General features: G+C 43.4%; 1 protein-coding gene across 1 annotated transcript; it reads right to left on the bottom strand.

The window, feature by feature from the left end:
• Positions 1-17,168: 17,168 nt before the first annotated feature.
• LOC100026436 (relaxin-3 receptor 1-like) lies at positions 17,169-19,617 on the bottom strand. Its single transcript, XM_007478208.3, has one exon. The coding sequence runs from the start codon at positions 19,487-19,489 to the stop codon at positions 18,227-18,229; it is 1,263 nt and encodes a 420-aa protein (XP_007478270.3). The 5' UTR covers positions 19,490-19,617; the 3' UTR covers positions 17,169-18,226.
• Between the last annotated feature and the right edge of the window lie 505 nt (positions 19,618-20,122).

Genomic DNA, 20,122 nt, shown 5'->3' with positions numbered 1-20,122 from the left:
GGGAGCTCAGCAGGAGGAAACCAATCAGGCCAAGCTGAATGGGGACACGCTGTTCCCTAGAAGACACATAAACGTTCTTCATCCCAGAGCTGTCTTACCCATACAGAGCACAAGTGGTTCCCAGGGCCTCCTTTTCCCGGCCCCAGTCTGAGGCTGCCAGTGACTTGTTCTAGTTTGGAGATGCTAGGCCTAACTCGCAGGATGTAGTGGGATACCCAGGCTTTCCAGGGTTCCGCTCCTGCCTCCTTTTGAGCACAGAGGCTGTTCTAGAGTCGTAGAACCCTTCGCCTCTGCTTCCCCCTCCATCTCTCCGGCATTATTTCCCTTTAAAGTCCACAGCCCTCCCTTAAATAAGCCAAACAAAAGAGCTTGCTGCTCTCCGCATTTATTGGCCTGCCTACTTCTTCTGTGAAGCCTCTCTAAGTCTCTGCTACAGACCCCAGCATCTTATCCATCCTATAATAGAAGTAAAGGATCTCTGCTATTATCTACGACCCACGGGAAGCCTCAGAGAGGGAGAGAGGCTGGCGTCCTTGTGGGGTCTATTGGCAGCAGCTGCTGGGTTCGTGCTCCAAAGATCACCTTCTCTGGCTTTCTCCCGGGGTAACTGCCATAAACCGATCCGAGGAATGCCAAGAGGCAGAACTATTGGGGTGGGTCAGGCCAGGAGAAATGTGTAATGTGGACGCTGAAAGCAAAAACCACGACATATTAGGGCAGCCTCGGGGGATCCGAGGCTTGCTGAGAGCTGGTATGCAGCCGTTACCCTCGCTCCGTAGAGGCCCAGACCCAAAAGCAAACATGTCACCAGAGCTCCAAACAAAGTCGTTGTAAGATATGTCACAGCAAAGAAATGTTTATAGAGCTGAAAACTCAGCAGTCACAAGAAGCCTTTTAAAATTGCTCCTTTGTACAAATGCAGCGAGGCTGTTAAAAGTTTTCTGGAAGGGTTCAAGGAGAGCCAAGCAAGCTAACTGGACCAAGGATTTTCAAGGATCTTTGCCATCGTCCATGTCCTTCAAATTCAAGGCCTGAATTCTTTCTCTGGGAAAATGAGGTGGTACAGTGGATAAAGGACTAGCCCTGGAAAATTCATCTTCCTGGGTTCACATCTGGCCCTAGATTCTTCCTATACCTGTGTGCCTCAGTTTCCTTGTCTGTAAAATGAGCTAGAGAAGGATATGGCAAACCACTGCAGTTCTCTGCCGAGAAAACCCCAAATGAGGCACAGAGTTGAACACAATTGAAATGACTAAACAATATCCTTTTCTCTCTACCAAACTGACTTGGACAGAATGAAATGGGAAAGCCTTTTGTCCCATGTTTAATAAGTGTATGATTTGTATTTCTGGAGGACCCATGATGAAGCATGCTACCTACTCACCCACCTAAACAAATGTGCATCCTGGACACTGGCAGAGTGAGAGTCTGTTTTACTCGACTTTGCATATCTTTCTCTTTTCCTTTTCAAATTTTTTGGGGAAGAGGGTAGGTAGGAGGAGAGGAAAGCTAGGGTTAGGATAGTCAAGAAAAAAGAAGACAAGAAGGTGATGAATGCTTTACTTTTTTAATGCCCATAAAGAGAATAAAAGGTGGGAAAGAATCATGGTCAAGTAGAATGGGTTTGAAAGCATATGTTAAATTTATTTTATATTTAAAAAGAAAAGCAAGCAGTACATAAGAGAGAAGCACTTAGATCTTTATTTTCCCTTTTTTAGTATTCTGCTATATATATGGAATGATCTTTTTTATTTTGTGTAAGGCCATAATAAAGAAATAAAAAAGAAAAACAAATTTGTGATATGTGTATATGCACATATATGTATATATATATACATGCATGTAGAAAAGATGCACAGCTTCAGTAGTGTTGGTACTCCCTCCATTTGTGAAGATTGTGACATATCTCCACTATGGCAGATCATCTCCAGGAATTCCTGGGGACAAAAGAACCCCAGTAGCTCTTGGTCAGCTGTTTACTGATGAGCCTTTTGGTAAAATTCCATAGGCTGGTCTCCAAATACCAGGCCTACAATCCACTTCCAGGGTTATATGGGATGCTTTTGTGGCATTCTAGGACCTAACCAAGCTGGTGCTCCAACTGGCGCAGCCTTTAAGAAAAGCCAGAGTCACCCCCATACCAAGGGGCCATAAGGCTTTAGAGATTCCAGCCAAACGATTCTCTTTACTCTATTACAAAAACAAATAATTTGAAAATAGGTATCAAATGATATATATCACATATATAACATAGTGCAATTGCTTGTCAGCTCTGGGAGGGGGGAGGGAAGAGGGAAGGGAGGGAAAATGAATCATGTAACGCTGGAAAAATGTTTTAAAAAATTTTAATAAATATAATGATTCTCGCCCAGGCAGAGAGTAAGCCTCTTGGCCGCCATCTTGGAACAACCTTGCCCATCATCAGAGCTAACCACCAAGTGACATGGGGAGTGAGGGCCTCAATTATTCACAAAGACTTATGGGGTAGAAAGTTCAGTATTAGTCAATGAAGTAAACACCTCAGTGAAAATCCCAGATAAATCTTTGATAGCAGTCTTTGGGCTCATCATTCATGGAAAAGGTCTTTGCTTGTCATTTGATGCAACTGAAGACTGATGGATGGTTCTTGTCCTAGCTAGTGAGATCTCTTTGTTCTCCCTCCCCCCCCCCCCCCCCAACGGCTGTAGCCTCCTCTGTAGAACATGGTTAAGAGCAGATTTTCTTGCATGAGGTATGCTGAGACCTCAGTCAAGTCAGTCAGTCAGTCAGTTAACAAAGATTAATTATGTGCACGATGTGTACCCAGATTAATTACTGGGGATACAAAGAAAGGCAAAAACCCAGTCTCTGCCCTTGAGGAGCTTTCATTTGAATCGGGGAAAAACATGTAAACAGGAACATCAAGAATTATACAGAGTCTATGGAGGAAATCTGAAAAGGGGAGCCATTAGCAGGTTGGAGAACCAAGAAATGACTCCTGAAGGAGGTGGAATTTGGCCTCCTCAAACAAGCCAGGAAAATGAAAAGGCTGAAGTGCAAAGGGATAGAGACAATGGAGTGTCCAGTTTGGGAAATTCCAAGTAGGTTGTTATAGCTGAATCATAAAATGTAAACAGATTGGAAAGTCGGGAAAGGGGGAAGATACATGACGAGTGGATAGAATCCAGACGTGGAGATGGGAGATCCTGGGTTCAAACTTAGCCTCAGATACTTCCTAGCTGTGTGACCCTGGGTAAGTCACTTAACCCCCATTGCCTAGCCCTTACTCCTCTTCTGACTTGGAACCAACAGAATGGATTGATTCTAAGACAGAAGGTAAGAGTAGAAAAGAAGGAAGGAAGGAAGGAAGGAAGGAAGGAAGGAAGGAAGGAAGGAAGGGAGGAAGGAAGGGAGGAAGGAAGGAAAACAGGAAGTAGTTTTAAAAGTCAAGCAGAAGAGTTTATATTTGAACCTAGAGATAACAGGGAGCCACAAGAACTCCTCAAGTAGAGGAGTGACATCTATGATTTAGAAAAATCTTCTCCCATTCCTAGCTCCACCTTTTAACATATTTTACTCACATTGGCCACAAAAGCAGGCCATAAAGACAAAAGACCTGGTTTCCAGTTCTGATTTTTCAATTTACTAGGCATGTGGGATGGGCAGCTAGGTGGTACAGCAATAGTTAGAAAGACTGATCTACCTGAGTTCAAATCCAGCCTCAGACACTTACTAGCTGTGTGGCCCTGGGTGAATCACTTAATCCTATTTGCCTCAGTTTCCTCATCTGTAAAATGAGCTGGAGAAGGAAATGGGAAACTGCTGCAGTAACTTTGCTAAGAAAACTCCAAACGAGGTCACAAAGATTCAAGACACTCCTGAAAAAAGGCTGAACAATTTCAGATGGGCACTGAAGCCATTTCTCTGTGCTGACCTTTCTCTCCACTTTTGAAGAGTTACCAGAGAGCAGCAGAACTAAAAGTGATCCAAATGTCATTGGACAGGAGAGTGGGGAATCTCCTTGTGTTGCCTTGGGATGAAGGCACAGGGGAGTTGTACTTGTACTTATCTGTTCAGAACAAGAAAAATGTCTGTGAACTATGAGTGTCTGGACCCAGCCTGGGAAAGGGAAAGACAGAGGCACACGGGAATTGGACATCTTCTCAACAGGTCACCCCAGGATAAAATAGGAGAACCATGTGGCCAAGTAATGGGGAGAACCAGTCTTCTAGGGAAGGTGGCATGGAGGGTGCTTATTCTATAGCAGGCATTATGCTAACTAAGCACTTTGCAGATATTATCTCATTCCACTTTGTGAGATAGTTTGCTTTATGATTCCTATTTTATAGTTGAGGGATCTGAGGCAAACTGACTTTAAATGACTTGCTCAGGGTCACACGGCTAGTAAATATCTGAAGATGGATTTGAACTTAGTTCTTCTTGATTCCAGAACCAGCTCTTTATCCATTGTGCTGCCATTAGAAAGAGTATTCCTGGGGGTGGAGCCAAGATGGTAGAGAAGGGAAAGGAACCCATCTGATTTCTACCAAATTACCCTCCAAAAAGCAAAATGATAAAATACCTCAAAACAAACATTTTTTAAAGTTTAATTATTTAATAAAGAATATTTCCCCACAGTTATAAGATTCATGTTCTTTCCCTCCCCTCCTCCCCCCATAGCTGATGCTCAGTTTCACTGGGTTTTACATGTGACATTGATCAAGATCTATTTCCATATTTTTGATATATGCATTAGAGTGCTCATTTAGAGTCTACATGCTCAATCATATCCCCATCGAACCATGTGATTAGGCAGTTATTTTTCTTCTGCTTTTCTGCTCCCACAGTTCTTCCTCTGGATGTGGAGAACATTCTTTCTCCTAAATCCCTCAGAATTGACCTGCATCATAAAACAAATTCTTGAATAGCATACCTCCCCCTCCCCCCAAAGACAAGTGAAATAATTTTTCAACCTAAAACAACTTAGAAGGCTGGTTTGAGTGATCTAGTACACTAGAATGGAGATGGAGCCCATCATGTCAAGGCAGGTCCCACTGAGACAAAATAGGCCTTGGGCACAGCTGAAGCAGCAACCATGGCTTCTAGAACTCGCAGCCAAGTATGGTAAGGGGAGGTCAGGCAACTGCTTAGGAGATTACAGGAGTCCCCTTTGCTGGCTCTGGGTTCAAGACTCTTGTTGTATTGCCCACATGCAGATTCATGTCACAGTCCTGGGGTGCAATTTGAGGGGAAGGAGGAGCAGCTGCACATACTAGCACTTGCTGCCATAGGGGAGCAGGGGGACCCTGGTCACAGTCCCAAGGGGGTAAAAGAGTGCTTAGAGTTACTCACAGACAAGAGAACAGGCTGAGAGAGTATTAAATACAGCTCTTCTGACATCATCATACCACCTTGGGAGAGCTGAAAGCAGACAGATCCCCAGTGCCAGCTCTGAAGGCAGCTGCACAAAGAACCTGAAATCTGGAACAGGGCTCCTTTCACTACGGTTAAAGAGCCCAACTTTAATAGTTTTTTTAAAATTGAAAGAAAAGAAAAAGACAACAACAAACAACAAAAAAGAAACTCAACATAGAAAGTTATTTTGATCACAGGGAGATTTGAACTCAGAAGAAAACAAAATCAATACTGCTGCACCCAAAGCCTCCAAGAAAAATATTAACTTCTCTCAAGCCCCAAAGAATTCCTGGAGAAGTTCAAAAAGGATTTTAAAAATCAAATAAGAGGCATAGGGTTATCAAAACAATTTGATACTGGCTAAGAGACAGAAAGGAGGATCAGTGGAATAGACTTGGCGTAAATTATCTCAGCAAGACAGTTTATGACAAACCCAAAGACCCCAGCTTTTGGGACAAAAATCCATTATTTGATAAAAACTGCTGGGAAAATTGGAAGAGAGTGTGGGAGAGATTAGGTTTGGATCAACATCTCACACCCTACACCAAGATAAACTCAGAATGGGTGAATGACTTGAACATAAAGAAGGAAACTATAAGTAAATTAGGGGAACACAGAATAGTATACATGTCAGACCTTTGGGAAGGGAAAGATTTTAAAACCAAGCAAGACTTAGAAAGAGTCACAAAATGTAAAATAAATAATTTTGACTACATCAAATTAAAAAGTTTTTGTACAAACAAAACCAATGTAACTAAAATCAGAAGGAAAGCAACAAATTGGGAAAAATCTTCATAAAAACCTCTGACAAAGGTTTAATTACTCAAATTTACATAGAGCTAAATCAATTGTACAAAAAATCAAGCCATTCTCCAATTGATAAATGGGCAAGGGACATGAACAGGCAGTTCGCAGCCAAAGAAATCAAAACTATTAATAAGCACATGAAAAAGTGCTCTACATCTCTTATAATCAGAGAGATGCAAATCAAAACAACTCTGAGGTATCACTTCACACCTAGCAGATTGGCTAACATAACAGCTATGGAAAGTAATGAATGCTGGAGGGGATGTGGCAAAGTAGGGACACTAATTCATTGCTGGTGGAGTTGTGAATTGATCCAACCATTCTGGAGGGCAATTTGGAACTATGCCCAAAGGGCGATAAAAGACTGTCTGCCCTTTGATACAGCCATAGCACTGCTGGGTTTGTACCCCAAAGAGATAATAAGGAAAAAGACTTTTACAAGAATATTCATAGCTGCGCTCTTTGTGGTGGCCAAAAATTGGAAAATGAGGGGATGCCCTTCGATTGGGGAATGGCTGAACAAACTGTGGTATATGTTGGTGATGGAATACTATTGTGCTAAAAGGAATAATAAAGTGGAGGAATTCCAAGGAGACTGGAACAACCTCCAGGAAGTGATGCAGAGCGAGAGGAGCAGAACCAGGAAATCATTATACACAGAGACTGATATACTGTGGTACAATCGAAGGTAATGGACTTCTCCATTAGGGTTAATGCAATGTCCCTGAACAATCTGCAAGGATCTAAAAAACACTATCCACAAGCAGAAGATAAACTGTGGGAGTAAAAACACGGAGGAAAAGCAACTGCTTGACTACAGGGGTGGAGGGGATATGACTGAGGAGAGACTCTAAATGAACACCCTAATGCAAATACCAACAACATGGAAATGGGTTTGAATCAAGAACACATGTAATACCCAGTGGAATTGTGCGTGGGCTATGGGAGAGGTGGTGGGAGGGGGGAAGGGAAGAAAAGAAAATGATCTTTGTTTACAATGAATAATGTTTGGAAATGACCAAATAAAAATTAAAAAAAAAAAGAAGCATAGAATAAACATTGGGAAAAGAAATGATAGTGAAGCAGGGAAATCATGAAAAAAGAATCAATGGCTTGGTAAAAGTCACAAAACATACTAAAGGAATTAAAACCTGAAAAAACAAAATAGACCAATAGATAAAAGAGATGCAAAAATCCAGAGAAGAGAAGGACTTCTTAAAAGGCAGAATTAACCAAATGGGAAAAGATATAAAAAATACACTGAAGAGAAATACTTTTTTTTTTTAATATTATTTTATTTGGTCGTTTTCATACATTATTCACTGGAAACAAAGATCGTTTTCTTTTCCTCCCCTCCCCCCCCTGCCTTTCCCTCTCCCATAGCCGACGCATGATTCCACTGGTTATCACATGTGTTCTTGACTCGAACCCATTTCCCTGTTGTTGGAGTTTGCATTATAGTGTTCATTTAGAGTCTCTCCTCAGTCTTATCTCCTTCAACCCTGTAGCCAAGCAGTTGCTTTTCAGCGGTGTTTTTACTCCCACAGTTTATCCTCTGCTTGTGGGTAGTATTTTTTTTTAGATCCCTGCAGATTGTTCAGGGAAATTGCATTGATACTAATGGAGAAGTCCATCATCCTCGATTGTACCACAATGTATCAGTCTCTGTGTATAATGTTTTCCTGGTGAAGAGAAATACTTTTTGAAAGGCAGAACTGATCCTTTGAAAAAAGAGGTACAAAAATCCACTGAGCAAAAATACTCTTTACAAAATAGAAAAAAGAAGGTACAAAATTCACTCAAGAAAATCATATCTTAAAAATTAGACTCCATGACACATAAACAATCAAAGTAAAAAGAATTGCATAAAACAGAAGAAAATGTGAAATATCTCATGGTAAAAATTGACCTGGAAAATAAATCCAGGAAAGACAATCTAGGAATTATTGTTGTTACCTGAAAGCCATGATAAAAGAAGAGCTTATACATCATCTCTCAATAAATAATCAAGGAAAACTGCTCTGATATTCTATAACCAGAGGACAAAATAAAAATTGAAAGAATACACTGATCACTTTCTGGAAGAGATCTCAAAGGAATAACTCCCAGGAATATTATAGCCAAATTTCAAAACTCCCAGGTCAAGTAGAAAACCCCAATTCAAAAATTGTGGAGCTACAGTTAGGAGAGCACAAGACTTAGTAACTTTTACCTTAAAGAATAGGAGAGTCTCGAAAATGACATTCTAGAAGGCAAAAGAGCTAGGACTTCAACCAAGAATCACTTACCCAGCAAAACTGAGCATAATCCTTCAGTGGAAAAAAATGAGCATTCAATGAAATAGAGGACTGTCAAACATTTCAGATGAAAAGAGCAAAACTGAATAGAAAATTTGACTCTCAAATACAAGACTCAAAAGATTCATAAAAAGGTAAACAAGAAAGAGAATCAAGACATTCAATAAGATTAAATTGTGTACACCCCTAGATGAGGAGATGATTCTTATAACACCAAAGAACTCTGTTATTATTAGGGTGGTTAGACAGAGGACAAGGATGTGAATTGAATATGATGGAATATTATAAAAAAAGAAAATTAAATTAAGGTAGGAGAAAAAGGAATGCATTGGGAGGAGGGGGGAGGGAAAATAGAATGGGGAAAATTATTGCACATAAAAGAGGCATGAAAGAGCTTTTTCAGTGGAGGGGAAGATGGGGGAGGTGGGGAGAAGAACATGCAACCCTTACTTTCCTCAGAAATTGGTACAATGAGGGAAGAACATACACAATTAATTGGGTATAGAAAGCTATCTTAACCTACAGGAAAGCAGGAGTGGAAGAGGTAAGAGAAGGGGATGGTGCTGACAGAAAAGAGGGCAAATTGGGGGAGGTGAAAGTCAGGATCTACATAGATGGAAATAGGATGGACAGTAAATACACAGTAATCATAGTGGTGTAAAATTTTCTACTAGTCTCTCTAATAAATGCTTAATTTCTCAAATACATAGAGAAATGAGTTGATTATATAAAAATACACATCATTTCCCAGTTGATAAATGGTCAAAATATATGAACAGACAATTCTCAAAGTAATTAAAATCTCTATAATCATGAAAAAATGCTCTAAATCTCTATTATTTAGAGAAATAATGAATTAAAAGAACTCTGAAGTGCCACCCCAACACCTATCGGATTGGCTATTTAAATAGAAAAGGAAAATGACAAAACTTGGAGGAGATAGGGGAAAGTGGGACACAATTGCATTGTTGGGGGAGTTGTGAACTGATTCTATCATTCAGGAGAGTAATTTGGACCTATGTCCAAAGGGCTATAAAACAGTATCTACCCTCTGACCCAGCAATATCATTACTAAGTTTGTGTCTCCCCCAAATTAAAAAAATTTTAAAGGGGAAGAATCTATATGTACAAAAATATTTAAAGTAGCTCTTTTCAGGGAGACAAAGATTTGGAAAATGAGGGGATACCCATCAATTGAGAAATGGCTGAGTAAGTTATAGTATATGGTTGGAATAGAATACTATTGTGCTATAAGAAATGACAAGCAAGAGGAGCTCAGACAAATCTAGAAAGACTTACGTGAACTGAAGCAGAGTAAAATAAGCAAAACCGGGAGAACATTGTACAGTGAGAGGAATACTTTATAATGAATAACTATGCATAACAGAAATTCTCAGCAATACAATGATCCATAACTATCCCAAAGGACTCATGATAAAAGATGCCATCTACTTCCAGAGAAAAGAATTGATTCTGAATCCAGACCAAAGCAAACTTTTGTCACTTTCTTACATTTTTTCAATCTGACTTTTCTTCCACAAAAGGATTTTTATGGAAAATATGTTTTTATATAAGTGCACATGTAAAATCTATATGATATTACTTACCATCTCAAGGACAGTGGTGGTGGGATATAGAAGAGAAAATCTGATATTAAATATTCTTTGAAAAATGTTGGAAATTGTTTTTACATGTAATTGGGGGAAAATGAAATGAAATTAAAAGTAAAATAAAAGAACATTTTCTTGTATCACAAAGTTTTGTGTATCTCAAGGTTGCTTCTCAAATGATCCCAAGTTTGTGAGTTCTAGTATCTAGTCTTTGAGAAAGTGTGAAGACAATACAAGAAGAGAGAAGAGGATCTCACAAATGGCCCCACACATCAGTGGAGGATCAAGAAAGAAGTAAAGGTATGCTATGGGGGAGCAAAAAAACATGGACTTCTCTAATACAATGAGTTATCTGAATAACGTAGGTCCATTGGTAGAGGGCTTGCCTATTTGGCAACCTCAAGTTTGAGTGGGAGCAAAAGAAATATGTTGGAGTTTTAGGATTGGAGGAAAACTCACTCAATTTTGAACCCAGGCCATGTTAACCCAGAATTTGGAATCCTAGGCCATGGGTTAGATACATGTAACTGGGTCAAATGTACATTTTTTGTGTAAATAAACATACACCTGCCACCTCTTCTCTTGTCCTACTTCTCTGAAATACATTTGTTTTTGCCTGTAACTGAGGCTTTATCTCTTTGCTATAAGTTCCACTTAAAATACTAGTAGGGTAGCCTGCAAAGTCTATGCAAACTACACATTCATCAAAGGTCCCATCCTCAGTGATTCCTTCATTCAACAACCATTTACTGAATGCTTACCATGAGGGAGGCCCTTCATGGACTACATAGATACAGACCTTAGAACCTAGTAAAAGACAAACTCAGAAACAACCATAACAAAGAATATGGCGGTATGCATCAGGAAGACCTGAGTTCAGATCCTGCCTTAGAGACTTATTAGGTCTTTGAGCCTAGGAAAGTCACTTAGCTTTTCTCAGCCTCAGTTTCCTCATGTATAAAATATGGATAATAAGGGCAGGTGCCTGAGAATCAAATTAGATAACATATGGAAATTGCTTTGCAAACTTTAAAGTACAACTGTATAATAATGGATGATGATGAAGATAATGATGACAGTGATGATGCTTCAGGAGAGGTTTCAGAAGCAAAATACTGTAGGAGTTCAGAAAGAGTAATATCCCTCTTAGTTGCTGATGCAAAGACGTTTTCCTGGAGGAAGTGGAATTTGATCTGGGTCTCTTGAAGGATGGCTAGGATTTCCAGCAGAGACAAGGGAATAGAATTTGAGCTGGGAAAGGTCCTATTCTTCCTGGAGTAAAGGGAATCAGTAGAAGAGGGGGGGTAGAAAATAGGTTAAAATAAGGTTGCACAGGAACCTACAGGAAGGCTAAAGAGACATAGAGTATCATTCTGTAAGAGCAATGGGGAGCTATAGAATATTTTTGAGTAAGGGAACAACATGATTTGGCTGTGTGATGACCATAGAACTGTTGGCCCATCTCTTTGTGATCTCATGATCGTGAATAGTGAAACATGAGTGAAACATGGCTAGCATGCCATGTTTGGGGCTCATCCCAACAGAAGAACATGGGTCAAATACCCAAAGTGGCCCTCAGGATGATCCACTTGTGAGCTCCTTCCTCTGGAGACATTCTCTTAACTAATGATTCAAACATTACATTTTTTGGTCCAATTTTGTCAGGCAAGAACATTCTTGCCATCAGGAGATATGTAGAATCAGGGTCTGAATCCCAAAGTGGTGGATTTAGCTCCTGCCTCTATATGTTCCTGGGCAAATCTCCTAGCCTCTTAGTTCCCCAAACAATAGTCTTAAAATGAGAAGATAAATTGGCATTCTGCATTTCTGGAGAGATATTTCTTACTCCAAATTACTTATACCAATTAAAATACAGGTCAGAACAATAACAAAATGTTGCAGCAAATGTCCCAGTTGCCCATCAGTGATTGACTAATAAATAGAATGTGCCTGAAAACACTTGTTCAACTTCTTGGAATGTTTATTTAACAGACTGCTATCTCTAAGGGTTCGGTACCCTTAGTATATTAAATGCTAAACCTGGCACACTGTTTAATTCAGTTTATGTCATTCCCAATACTCCTTGCCTTTTGTTTTGTTTTGTTTTGGGTTTTTTTGTTTCCTCTGGCACATTATTTCTTTAGAAGCTTGTGTGAGCTGCTAGACTTCCCTAAAGAGGACAGGGAAATAAACAACTAATTGGACTAAGAATGGAAATGTCTGTCCTAAGGCAAATTCACAGCTTCTCAGGGCCTCAGTTGCCTTCTCTGAAAAATGAGAAGTTTGGACTGGATGACCTCTAAGGCGCCTTCTAGTGATAAATATATGATCCAAAGGGGACATGATTTACATACCATTATCATAAAATAATTCAGTCTTGAGTGAAGAAGTTGAGGCAAAGACACTTACCCATCATTGACATTTACGAGTCCCTTCTGACATCTTTTATCCTCATCTTCTCTTGGACTGTCCTCCACAACTTTGAACCTTTGCTACAAACTCCTCTGGGCTCCTAACTAACTCTTGGATTTAGTGAACCCAAAGCCAAGCTGCCATTTTGTCTACTCTTGTCTTGGACATTGCCTTCTTTCCCCAATAGGGCTATCTTTTTAATGATCCATAAGAGAGCAAAAAACCCTATCAGGTGGGTATTCTAGGGTCAGGACTACTCTAATTTATGAATCTGCTGCTCAGAATGCTCTCACCCTTAAATCGGATTTCCAAACTTAGGTTGATATGAGTTAGTTATAGCTGATTCTCTTAGTTCCTAAGCTGGGGAATCACTAATAGAAGCTGATGGTCTTTTTAAATCCTCTAGGATACTTTCTCAAAATGTTTAAATTCCTAGTCTGTTTTAGAGATCCTAAAGGTCTCATGGCACCTTTGTAGCATCTCCCACCCAAACCCAGGACAAATTTTTTTTTTGTTTAGATACGTGGTTTCATCATTGTAACATCATAGAAGTATATATTAGGGCTGGAGGGAAACTTAGAGGCCATGGGGTCTAACCCTAAATTTAACAGTTGAGGAAACTGAGGCCCCAGGAGGTTAAGTGACTGCCCCAAGCCACAGAGGGAAGCAATAGACACCAGTGGTGGGATTTGAATCCAGGTTCTTTGATCCCAGAGCTGATATTTTTTTCTACTGTCCCACACATGAGGAAACTCCCTTCACCAATGAGGATCAACTTTTCATCTATAATTTATAGACCTGACAGATTGCTTGAGACTTGCTGAGGTTATTCAACCAATATGTCAGAAGCAGGATTTGAGCTCAGGTCTTCTGACTCTAAGGTTGACTGACCTATCCACTTCACCCCTCTGCCTATGAAGACAAAATTATATCATCAGGATAACTGGAAACGGAATAATGAATATGAATTCAATGATCTCTCCTTCTTACCTTCCTTGACCTTATATAATTATTCTCTTTCCTCTGTCCAGCCCCAAAGCAACATATTATAGTTGATAGACAGAGGGATTGATTTGGCATCAGGAAAGGTTCAAACTCTCCTTTGGATGTTTAGTGGATAAGTCACATAATTCCCCTATGCCTCGATTTCCTCATCTGTAAAATGGGTATTATAATAGCATCTCATAGGGTTGTTGTAAGAGTCAAATATGGTGCTGAACGTGGAGCTGGAAAGACCTGGCTTGAAATCCTGCCTCTGACACTTTTTATTTTTTTAACCCCTTACCTTTGTCTTAGAATCAATACTGTGAATTGGTTCTAAGGCAGAAGAGGGGTAAGGACTAGGCAATGGGGATTAAGTGACTTGCCCAGGGTCACACAGCTAAGAAGTGTCTAATGACAGATTTGAACTCAGGACCTTCCATCTCTAGGCCCGGTTCTCAATCCACTAAGCCAACCATCTGTCCCACTCTGACATTTATTAGCAGTATAATGCTGTGTAAATCTCTTTACCTGGCTGAGACTGCCTTTTCTCATCTGTAAAAGGCAGGGGGAAGAGGGAAAAAGTTAATTTCAAAGGCCTAAAAGAGCCTTTTTGGCTCTAAATCTACATTTTTATGAGAAAAGCACTTTACAGGTAAGCATTATATACAGGGGCCCCCCAAATTTCAGTGTAACCCTTAATTCACTAAAGCTTTTAGGACACCAAACACAAATACACACACAGCAACTTCTAGAATTATGATGGCTTCTTTGTTCAACAGAATATCTTCCTGGTCCCCCCTTTGTCTCTGGAAGCACTCTCTTTCTATCCTCTTCACTAGCTTCTCTTCTTCCTCCTAGCTCCTCTCTCTGAACATTCTCCAGGGTTCATTCCTTGGCTCCTGTGCTCTTCTCTTTATAATCTTACCTTGAATAACTCTTCTGCTCCCTGAGCCTTTCCTCATACCATTTTCCTCCTTAAAGACGTCCCCATCTGATTCCTCTTTATCCTTCAAGGCCAGCCTCATCCCGGAAGCCTTCCCTGACTGTTTCAGCTCAAAGATTCTCTTTTTCTCTCATCTCCACTTCTTTGGATCCTGTCCTATTATTGATGACCTCTTTTCAGGGCTCTGTCTTTTCTCTGACAGTTAGCCTTCTCTCTGAGGGCAGAGTCCTAAATGTCTTTGTGTCGCCTTAGGCTAAATGGCATTTAAAGGTCTTCAATTTGAACTTATCCTTCTAGGCTTATTTCTAATTAGTTCCCTCATCTAGTCTAAGCCCCAGAAGTTTCCTGTAAATGACCTTCCACCTCTTCATGCCTTTGCCTTCTACCTCCTGTACATCTCCGAACCCCTGGCTCTTTTCAAGACTCCGCTTAGCTGTCAGGGTCTAGCAAAGACTATTCCTGATCCTCCCAGTTGTCAGGGTTTTCTTCATCTCAAGTTAGGTTGCAGTTTACTCGTGTCTATTTCCTTTTTATTTATTCTCATTATTGGTAGCTGGGAGGTGCAGTGGATGGAGCACTGACCTTGGATCCAAATTCCAATTCTGCCTCAGACACTAGCTGTGTAACACTTAACTTCACTCAGCCTCAGTTTCCTCATCTTTAAAGTGGGGGTAATACCAGTGGAATTGCTCATTGGCTATGGGAGGGGGAGGGAGGAGGACAGGGAAAGAACATAAACCATGGAAAAATATTCTGAATTAATAAAATAAAATAAAATGGGGTCATAATAGCACCTCCTTCACAGAAGTGCTGTGAGAAACAAAACAGATAATATTTGTAAATCATTTTGCAAGGCTTAAAACACTAGCTATTATGATTATCAGATCCTGCCTGCCCCCAGTAAAATGTAAGCTCCTTGAGGGCAAGAACAGTTTCATTTTTGTCCTCATTTTGCCAGACCCCAAATAATGCTTTGTGCATAATAGTCCCTTACTAAGTGTTTGCTGAATTGAATCACACTTGTTACAGGGCAGTCCATGCTTAATAAATGGGCAGATTTCATCTGATCTTAACAGAAGGAATTGGCCTATGGCTTAAGGACTATTTTAGATCCCCATTTAAGAAACACCATTCTCAGACTCTGGCAAAATTCTGCTTCAGAGATTTGAAACAGACAGGAGCTGTTCTTTGATTCCAACCTTGTTCCATGCATATGGATCACAGGTTGGGGGGGGGGGTGGCGGTATTTTCAACAGCAAGAAATCAGCTGAGAACTAGGTGATGATGATGGGCAGAGGTTGGGGTGAGGACCAAGGGAGAGAAAGAAACAAAACTCCTATCTTTTGCTCCCAGGAAACAATAGGAATGTGAGGGAGAACTGGGAGGACAAATTAATGCCTCAGCTTACAGTTAACTGAAATCAATGCTCTGTGCAACTCCATTAATAGTTTATTCTCCAAGAAAACCTTTCAGGATTCAAAAACCTAACATCTCTCAACTGTTCCATTAGCAGAACAAACTTTCCCCACCATTCAGAAATTTGAGAGAGACACTGAAGCCACCCCCCTTTAAAAAAACAAAACAAAACCCTTTCCTTCTGTCTTAGAATCAGTGCTATGACAGAAGGGCAGCAAGGGCTAGGCAGTTGGGGTTAAGTGACTTGCCCAGGGTCACATAGCTAGGTAGTGTCTGAAGTTAAATTTGAACCCAGGTCTTCCCAACTCAAAGCCCCGCATTCTCTCCACTGTGCTACCCAGCTGCCCTGCTATTCACTTCTTTTTTTTTTTTTAAACCCTTACCTTCCATCTTGGAGTCAATACTATGTATTGGCTCCAAGGTAGAAGAGTGGTAAGGGCTAGGCAATGGGGCTAAATGACTTGCCCAGGGTCACACAGTTGGGAAGTGTCTGAGGCCAGATTTGAACCTAGGGCCTCCCGTCTCTATGCCTGGCTCTCAATCCACTGAGCTACCCAGCTGCCCCCTTATTCACTTCTAAAAGGTGAAATGGGTCTCATTTAATAAGCTCGGAGACTTTCAAGGTAATTGAGTCCAGCCAGTTCATTCCATTTCACCAAAAAGGTCTTTCTCCAGCATCTATCTGGGGCTTTAGTAACTAATTAATGCACTTCCCCAGCATAGTTTCCCCCCACATTCTAATAAGGGAGTTTGCTCCATTCTAACTGGCACATGTAAGGGGTTTTCAGTGGATCTTCAGTGGGGATGAAATTATGACCACTGGTCACATCTCTAAATGATGCACGTACCACACTGTGGGTCAGAATGGGAACCCTGGCTAGAAAAGATATGTAAATTGTTGCAATTTACCTACCTTCCAGGATGGGGGAAAGGGCAGCTAGGTGACAGTGGATAGAGCACTAGGCTTGGAATCAGGAAGACTCATCTTCATGAATTCAAATCTGGCCTCCAGACACTTACTAGTTGTGTGACCCTGGACAAATCACTTAACCCTGTTTGCCTCAGTTCTTCATCTGAAAAATGAGCTGGAAAAGAAAATGCCAAACCCCTCCAGTATCTTTGCCAAGAAAATCCCAAGCAGATCCCAAAGAGTTGGATCTGACTGAACAACAACAACAACCACAAAGGGGGGGGGGGGGAAGGGGCCTCTGGGATTGAAGGAGAATATTGTAATGCTGCATGGATCAGGATGAGCTTATGTGGTAGCAAACAGAGTTCAAAATATTAGAGCTGGAAGGAAATGAGTAAATTCATCCATTTAATCTGATTTGACCACAAGGAGCCAGCTTACAGCTACACCTTAAAAACCCGTTTAGATCCCAATTTTAGAACCACGTTCCAGAAAAATGTTGCTTCAGAGGTTCAAAAGAATAGACTGTAGCTATTCCAGATGCCTCACATGGAGAAAGTCCTTGGTCCCAGAGCCTCAGTCCAGTTGTTCCACTTATAGCACACATGAAGAAATTGAGAACATGCTAGTACCAAGAAGAAATTTCCAGTCTGGCAATCCTGGGAGGTGGACTAGCTTGATGGTCCCGGTGGTCCTATTTATGCCCTTTAAGTCTCAGGAGAGTTTTTTCTTTTATGGATGTATAAGATGATGCAGTCAGAAATGCTGGAACCCACCAGAGGCTCCAAATTGCCTTCCCCTTTCCCTTGAGGCATGCTTTTCATGCTTGGAGTTTCTCCGCAATCAATATGCTTAGTTAATGGATGCAACCCATGAGCTCCCTCCTCCACACCCCGCTAGACCCACACAAAAACAAAGCACCGATTTCCCAGACTATAAATCTTAATCGATTAAAAAGAAAATAAACATATGACAAATGTGTCACCGGATGACAGGGCTGCAGGTGATGAGTGCCTCAAGCCCTGGGAGCCCAGGCTCTGAAGTGCCCCGACGTCAGGAAAACACGACTGTCCAGGTAATCTCTTCCTTCGTAGCCCCTACCCCGAAACCCATCCCTCCGGGGGCTCCCATCTTCACCCAGCCCGGCCACAGACTGGCGCCCCAACAGGGAGGAGAGGGAGGCAGGGAGATGAAAGGAGCGCTGGACCTGGCGTTAGAAGACTTCTATTGGCTAGTGGTGAGACCTTAAGTAAACATCTTCCCCCGCTCTGGCCGTAGTTTGCTCATCTAAAAGTGGAAGGCTTGGTTCCCTGACCTCTGCATTTCTGTCCAGCTCTAACTTTCCCCTGGGAAACCTGCTGCCCTCTCTCCTTGGTCCTGATCCCCAAAGCTCTGCAGGCGGCTGTCTTTCCCTCCCTTCTGGCCCAGGTCGCGGGATTTCCCGGGCTCCGGCTCAGTCCAACGGCTGCGGTGACTCGCTGCGGCTCGAGCTCCTCCACTGCCTCGGGGCCGGTCCCGGGGCAGAGCTCGCGGGCCCTCCCTTGGCTGATCGGGTGGACAAGAGACGGTCCCGCCGGCAGCGACGGCAGCACAGCTCCCACAACAGCTGCCGGAATTCCGGGCGCAGCAGGCAATAAAGCAAGGGGTTGAGGCAGCTGTTGGCGTGCGCCAGGCAGATGGTCACCGGGAACAGGTAACTGTGCACCAGGTAGTAGGCCCGGTCCCAGGGCACGGCGTTGAATTTGACCAGCACGCCCCACAGAGTGATGGCATGATTGGGCAGCCAGCAGAGGAAGAAGGCGAGCACAACCACGGTCACGGAGCGGGTCACGCGTGAGGACCCCCTAGAACTGCTAGGGGTCCCCGACGAGCCGGGGGCGGCTCCTCGGAGCCAAGGCCGGGGCCGGCTGCGCACGAAGCGCACCAGCAGCAGATAGCAGGCGGACAGGGTGGCCAGGGGCAGCAGGAAGGCTACAGTTATCTTCTGCACGTGGTACAGAGCCAGCCAGTCCCAGCCGCCGTCGGGGAAGCGGAGCAGGCAGAGCCGCTCGCCGGCCACGCTGGCCACGGTGGAAAAGAGGGCCGTGGGCGCTGTGGCCAGGGAGGCGGCGACCCAGAGCAGGCCACACACCCAGCCCGGGGTGGCCCGCCCACAGCAAACAGACCCTCCGCTGTCGAGGCTGTGGCGGCGCAAGGCGCACGCCACAGTGAAGTAGCGAGCTATGCTCATGGCGCTGAGGAAGAAAGCGCTAGCGTACATGTTGAGCACCGTCAGCGAAAGCACGATCTTGCACATGGCGCTCCCGAAGGGCCAGCTGAAGTCTCGCGCCGTGTCCACCGCCCAAAAGGGCAGGGTCAGCACGAACTGGAAGTCGGTGGCCGCCAAGTTGAGAACGAAGCAATTCAAGGCCGACGGCCGGCGTTTCTGCCGCGCCCGCACCAGCACCATCACCAGCACGTTGCCCACCAGGCCCACCGCACACACTGCCAGGTACACCGCGGCGATCAACAGCCTCAAAGCCAGCGCCGCCCCCGCCGGCACCTCCATGGTGTCCAGGCTCCCGGAGCTGCTCTCTTGGCTTCCAGATTGAGATCCGTTGCCCTGAGCTCCAGCACAGGCGTTCACTGGCCTTAGGGACTCGGCACCCTCCAAGCCGATGCAGGAAGGTACCGCCCCGACGGCTCCGGGGCTGCGTCCGCCCCCTTCTGCGTACATTGTCCGGGGTCGAGGCCCACGGGAGGATGGAGGCACGGTTCACCCTAGCTGCCCTCTGCTCCCGCGCAGCAGCCAGACCACACTACGCAAGGACACTACGTCCGGGGCGAACTCCGAGGAGCAAGTCACTGGAGGTGAGCCTCTGTTTGGTTTGGGGCTTTTAACAAGAGCGGAGCCCTCCCTTGTGGGGCGGCGATTGGTCAGCTGAAACTGGAGCCCCGCCCAGAAAACACTAGGTTCTGTTTGCGTGGGAATTCTTCTACCCCAGGCTCCTGGGGTTCTCTTGTCCTCGCGGGGTTCTCTATGTCCCCGGGAAGAGACCCGGGTCAATTGTCTGGTCACTCCAACTGCCACATTTTCTGCCAGTAGTTCGACTGAAACGGAGGGCTAAGGGCGGTCTTAATCCCCTCTAGGAGAACGCAGGAGCTGCTTTGCGGGAGGGTGAGCTTGGCTCGGAAGAGCTGGAGAGAAGGGGAGAGACTCAGGTTGTCCAGCTCTTGGGGCAGAAAGGGTCCGTGTGTAGGGGACGCGAGGGTGGGGGATATACTAAGTCACGCAGCTCCTTTCCTGACGGTCTCCCCGTGGAACAAGTCTCCCTACACACCCCCACACCCACGCATACATCCTCCTAGT

This window comes from Monodelphis domestica, chromosome 1 (assembly GCF_027887165.1).
Source record: "Monodelphis domestica isolate mMonDom1 chromosome 1, mMonDom1.pri, whole genome shotgun sequence".
Taxonomy (NCBI): Eukaryota; Metazoa; Chordata; class Mammalia; order Didelphimorphia; family Didelphidae; genus Monodelphis; species Monodelphis domestica.
This window is presented reverse-complemented; position numbering and strand designations above follow the sequence as displayed.